The sequence below is a fragment of the Zeugodacus cucurbitae genome, chromosome 3 (genome assembly GCF_028554725.1).
Source record: "Zeugodacus cucurbitae isolate PBARC_wt_2022May chromosome 3, idZeuCucr1.2, whole genome shotgun sequence".
NCBI lineage: Eukaryota > Metazoa > Arthropoda > Insecta > Diptera > Tephritidae > Zeugodacus > Zeugodacus cucurbitae.
Window position 1 is genome coordinate 19,024,444 of NC_071668.1, and position 5,670 is coordinate 19,030,113.

Sequence of the window (5,670 nt, forward strand, 5' to 3'; positions counted from 1 at the left end):
GTAATTGTATGTATGTAATTGACATATAAACCGTTTAGCAGTTCGCAGTTCGACGCCAGTTGGAAATCTCAAGTGAAACCATGTCGCTCTCTAACTGATCTTTCCAAGTGAAGGCCTTCCTCTTCCTCTGCTTCTACCAGCGGGTACTGCATCAAATACTTTCAAAGCTGGACTGCTTTCGTCCATTCTTACAACATGACCTAGCCAGCGCAGCCGGCAGCCGGTATTGTTAATGCCCCTATTCACCATCAGACCCATACGTTTCGTTTCCTTATCCAGTCTGGAAAAAGCAGAACTAACGGCGTAGTTGCATACGATATAGTAATGGCTGTAGACTAGACTTGAGCTTGGGATTTCGCCGTGATAAAATTTCTTTAGTAGAAATTCAGTAATCTTATACTGAGCTAAGCTAAATTGGTCTCTACGTAAAGGAAAATTCTGGTTCTCACAATGACAGGCAATATAAATTCTTATAAATGTTTCAAGGAACTACAATTAGACGACACATGCTTAAACAAACCATTGGAAATTACTACCTTAAGCAATAAGGCAAATCAGAGGTAATTTTCCGAGTGTCAGTGTTATGGATTGATATTTCACAAATCACAAAATTTATTTCACACGGTCTTTAATATAATAATGACATGTTTCCCTACATTATCCATTCAATTGTTATAAGTGCCGACTACGCCCTATTTAGCAGGTAGCGCCTATGCAAACTCATGTTCGGATAAATTGAATGGAAAATTTCATTGTTTTCTCACGAGTACACTGACGAAAATCAGGAAATTATTTCAATTTAGTAAGAACTTTTTCCGAACCTTTTATAAATGTCCTGGTTTCAGTCTTTTTAATGTACATATAGTTCAACCTAAAACATCTATGAATCTTACTATGGACTCATTCTTTGAGAGTTTCTTGAGCTGAAAATTTTAAGTTATAATTTTCGATCTTCACTTGCTCGGTACAGAATTCAGAGAGCATTTGATGAAGTCACAAAAAAACCCTGTTATGATGATTCCAAGGCTTTAGGGTTCCACCACAACTAAACCTTATAACGTGAAGGGTTAGGAATTTATATGTAGACTGATAGGCCCTTTACATGGGGCAGTTATATAAGTTTACTGTGTATATACATATGAACTTGGGATTTCATTCGTCATATGAGAGCTTAGAATTCTAAAAACACCAGACCGTAAAATACAGAGCGTTTTTTTTAGAAAACAACCAACAATTTGCTTTTAAATTGTATTGTCAAATTATTCCAAAAACCAAAGATCCTAAAATCACATAAAATTTTTTCTCAGTGCACAAACACTTTAAACGGTTTTCGTGCCTCAAGACAAATTGATTTGATAATGGTTATTAGAGGCATGAGCTAATCATATTATTATTATTTCCTGGCGGTTATTGAATGCTCTTCCGACATATATCAAATTCTCAGAAATTACTTCGCAGTAAGCAACCTATAAGTAACACAGTTGCGCTCAAATCATTTCCATTCCAACAAGTGCAAGATGTTGCTGAAATTCTTATCGCAAAACTATCCAACAGAGAAAAATGTTTTTCTAATACCAAAGTTCGCGCTACGCATCGTCGGTTTCTATCCGGGGGACAGTAAATCTCGACTAATGCACGCATGGCTCATTTTCAATATGTTCGTACTGGTCTACGGTTCCTATGCGGAATTCATGTTTGGCGTCCACTATCTATCGATCGATGTGGTACGCGCTTTGGACGCACTCTGTCCGGTGGCATCAAGTATTATGGCGATAGTGAAGTTGTCTTTCCTATGGTGGCATCGTGCAGAGTTGAATTGCATAATCAAACGAGTTGCTGAGTTGACTGCTGAACAGAAAAGTCCACTAAAGTCGTACTATAAACACCGTTATTTTACAACTGCAACACGTCTTTCGGCAGCTGTTTTGTGTTTCGGCACCACCACGAGTACATTGTATACCATAAGAGCGGCTATGGTGAATTATTCAAGTTACTTGCGTGAAGAGAAGATTCCTTATGAGACGCCATTCAAAATGATGTGAGCACATACGTGATACATATGGTATCAGATAACTGTTTCTATAATTGTTATTTTTTTGTTCCAGTTTTCCGCAACCGTTACTTTCCATGCCTATATTTCCGCTCACATTCATACTCTCGCATTGGCATGGCTACATCACCGTTGCCGGTTTTGCCGGCACTGACGGTCTCTTCCTCTGTTTCTGCATGTATATTGGCACGCTCCTGAAGGCTCTGCAATTTGATATGAAAGATCTACTCTCGGACGTTGACAGTGTCACGCGTAAATCGACCTCAGAATATGAATTCAGGGAGAGTTTGAAGTTGATTATAGCGCGACACAATGAAATTATAGATTTGGTTAAGCGATTTTCGGCCGTTATGTCGGGCGTAACTTTGGCACATTTTGTGACATCGAGCGTTATAATTGGAACTTGTGTAGTGGATGTGTTGTTGGTATGAAGAAAATAATTGTGTTAAAATCTAGTGAAATTAGATAGTTGTCTAAAGATTCGAAGACCAATTCGAATGTCAGGTTCATTCTGATTAACTAGAAATTCACACCCATATTTCATTTCTTATGATTTCTACAATAGAACCTGAGACGTTCAACTAGTTCTCATAACACTTCTATATTTCTCATATACACATATTCGTCTTTCATCTTTGAATAATTCTACTATCCACTTCGCATAGTTCTCCGATTTGAGCGGGATTTTCGTCTATTCAGTTCACACAATGGCCGTTACTAGCGAGTTGTTCCTCTACTGCCTTGGCGGCACAGTGGTCATTGAATGTGTGAGTGTTTAACGAATTCTCGTAATATTTACTATTAAAAACGATTTATATATTTCAATATATCACTGCAGAGCTCTCAGCTGGCCACTGCGGCTTACGATAGTCAATGGTATACTCATAGCGTGGAAGTTCAAAGAATGGTGCTTTTGATTATTATAAGGGCACAGCGCAGTTTGGTAGTGAAAGTACCGTTTTTTGCACCCTCACTGCCAGCACTAGCTTCCGTAAGTCAGCCATTGAGGTTATGTAGAGTATTTGAACTGTAGTTATTTTTTAGGGAATTTTTAGTAAAAGTAATATTTTGTCTAAATTTCTTACCATTGCAGATTTTACGTTTCACTGGTTCTCTGATTGCTCTAGTAAAATCGGTTGTTTAATTTCGAGAACTTCTTATAAATAGATATGTTTATGGTTTGTCAAAAAAAATATAATAAATGTTTAAATAATATGTTTGATGTTATTTGGACTTGAGCGACTTTTAGGGAGTCAATAAATGCCTACCAGAGTTGTTAAGCTCTTCGAACAGAAACCTCATTTAATATCAAATGGTGCTATGAAAACCCCTTCAGTACTCTATATATATGTATATATATATATTTGACGTAGGAACCGCTTTAAGCGATTATAGCCGAATACACCAGAGCGCGCCACTCATTCCTCCTTTTTGCTTTTTGGCGCCAACTGGAAGCACCATATGACGCCAGGTCACTTTCCAATTGGTCTTTCCATCGGAGTGGAGGTCGTCCTCTTCCGCGGCTTCCTCCAGCGGTTACTGCATCGAACACTTTCAGAACTGAAGTATGTCTATGTCGTCGTATAAATCGTACAGCTCAATGTTCCATCGTCTGCTGTATTCGCCGTTGCCAATGTTCAGAGGACCATAATCTTGCGCAAAACCTTTCTCTCGAAAACCCCAAGAGTCGTCTCATCGGCTGTTGTCATCGTCCACGCTTCAATACCATACATCAGGAAGGGTATAATAAGCGACTTATAGAGTTTGATTTTGGTTCGTCGTCGAGAGGATCCTTAACACGTTTGCAGTGGTCGTCATTAAAAGTGGGGTTTCTCTTCCGAGGCTCTGTTTGGTCTTTTATTGGGAAGTTTTTTTATGTGGTGGGTCGCAAACCCTACGCACAACCACAGAAGCGCGCTTCTCCGTCGTGAGCTTTAGCTCCACCTTCAAATAGATGTCTGTTGGCTACCCAGAGGAAACTTGGTCTAAAACCGGAAGTCGTGAGCTGCTTGAGTCATATGCAAAGGAATCGTTCTTGGCCACTCTCAAGTGAATGGCAATCAGAAACTTTCCTCACATGCGTGAACTTCTACATATTACCCCATCCTTCTGTACTCTACTCTTAACAAATTCGTTTCCAAAAGCCCCTCCGGAGATTTTTATGTGGTAAATATTTGAACTGTGTTTCGAGGACTGAAACTTTCTCCTAATCTCCGGAAATATTAAAATATCCCTTAAATGTTACAAAAGGTCATAAAGGGAAAGAAAATAATGATGTATCTTCTATCTTGTTCCAAGACCAGTCTTGATAGATTATTTAGCTACTTGGCGCTTCATTGGTGCTAGTTCACTCAAGGATATGAGCTTTGTGTATCATTACATTATCATATTATTAAATGATCTTAACAATGCCAGATAAACATGTTAACTAATGGTTCTATTAAGCTACCAAGTCGGAGTAACTTCTTTCAAAACGTCTTAAATAATTGGTTGATATTAACGATATTGTCGGATCGATTTCTTTTGTCTTAAGAACCCTTTTTACGGTTGGTTTTTATGTTAGAACTCATATCATCATGGCCTATGCAGTATTCAGAGATTCCCAAACTTAGAACTTCGTATGAAATATAAACAGAAATTAGATCCGAATTCGTTTCGTCTGCTTTCTTCATATAGGTTCCCGACCTATGTAGAATGATATAAAGTCCCAAAGCAGATAGTTCTTGAGAGTGACGATAATTCATTTAAAATAAGACACTAAAAAAATTGTCTTTAATTTTAACAAATCCAACACACTGATTAAGTACTTAGTGGCTATATTGTGTCAAAAACGAGTTAGTAATCTAACCGCGCTTTGCATACGACTATACTTACGTACCTATTGAACAACCCTTTACAAGTTGTATATTTCCCTCCCCTTTTGTTGTGTGTTTTCTTTCTCACTGTATTCACAAGTATTCCTTCCTTATAACGTGAGCACTTATTACATAAATAAGAAGGTGCATAAATTGACACCCGCCACATATCCACCTTACATATTACCATACCGTTGTGCCATAACCGCACAACGCAAACGGCAACTTCGTGCCGCGCACAATATAGCTAACTGTTTGGCTTGACTACTTAGCCGCTGTGTTTAGCTATAAATTGTATAAGTGACTGAAGGTTTACACAGGGGCGCGTGTGCCTTCAAATGCGATAATATGACTTCATATTTCAATATTTTATTTAGTAGTATTGTTGGCAACGAAATACCATAAATTTGCAGGTAGGAAGTGTGGTTATGAAGTTTATACCTTCGCTGGAGTTTGGCCGAGTTGCGATGAATATTGGTTTTGAGTATTTTTTCGCAAACGGCAACAGTCTTCAGTGAAAGGAATGCAATATTTATGATATTTATCCAAATTCTTCCTTTCCATTGGGGTCATCGTTAAGCTTCGAACTCCTGATACATATTACTGTAGTCATGCATTTACCACTCAGCTAAGTCATTGATCTCTTTTATACCCGGTAGAGGATAATTTCATAATATTAGATTGAAACATATTATATGTATAACCCTATTATTGCTAATTATGTAATACATACCTCTTATATGTGTCCTCTGTCGAGCCCCTTAC

General features: G+C 38.1%; 1 protein-coding gene across 1 annotated transcript; it reads left to right on the forward strand.

Moving 5' to 3' along the window:
* Positions 1-1,164: 1,164 nt before the first annotated feature.
* LOC105217276 (odorant receptor 24a) lies at positions 1,165-4,998 on the forward strand. Its single transcript, XM_054228293.1, has 4 exons — positions 1,165-2,038; positions 2,106-2,475; positions 2,716-2,817; positions 2,889-4,998. Exons 1-4 carry the CDS (start codon positions 1,518-1,520, stop codon positions 3,081-3,083), a joined length of 1,188 nt encoding a protein of 395 aa, XP_054084268.1. The 5' UTR covers positions 1,165-1,517; the 3' UTR covers positions 3,084-4,998.
* The last annotated feature ends 672 nt before the right edge of the window (positions 4,999-5,670 follow it).

Coding starts and splice junctions, on each gene's coding strand:
- LOC105217276 (XM_054228293.1), top strand. CDS start 1,518: ATGTTGCTGAAATTCTTATCGCAAAACTATCCAACAGAGAAAAATGTT. Junction 2,039..2,105: donor GAGACGCCATTCAAAATGAT/GTGAGCACATAC, acceptor TTTTTGTTCCAG/TTTTCCGCAACCGTTACTTT. Junction 2,818..2,888: donor GCACAGTGGTCATTGAATGT/GTGAGTGTTTAA, acceptor ATATCACTGCAG/AGCTCTCAGCTGGCCACTGC.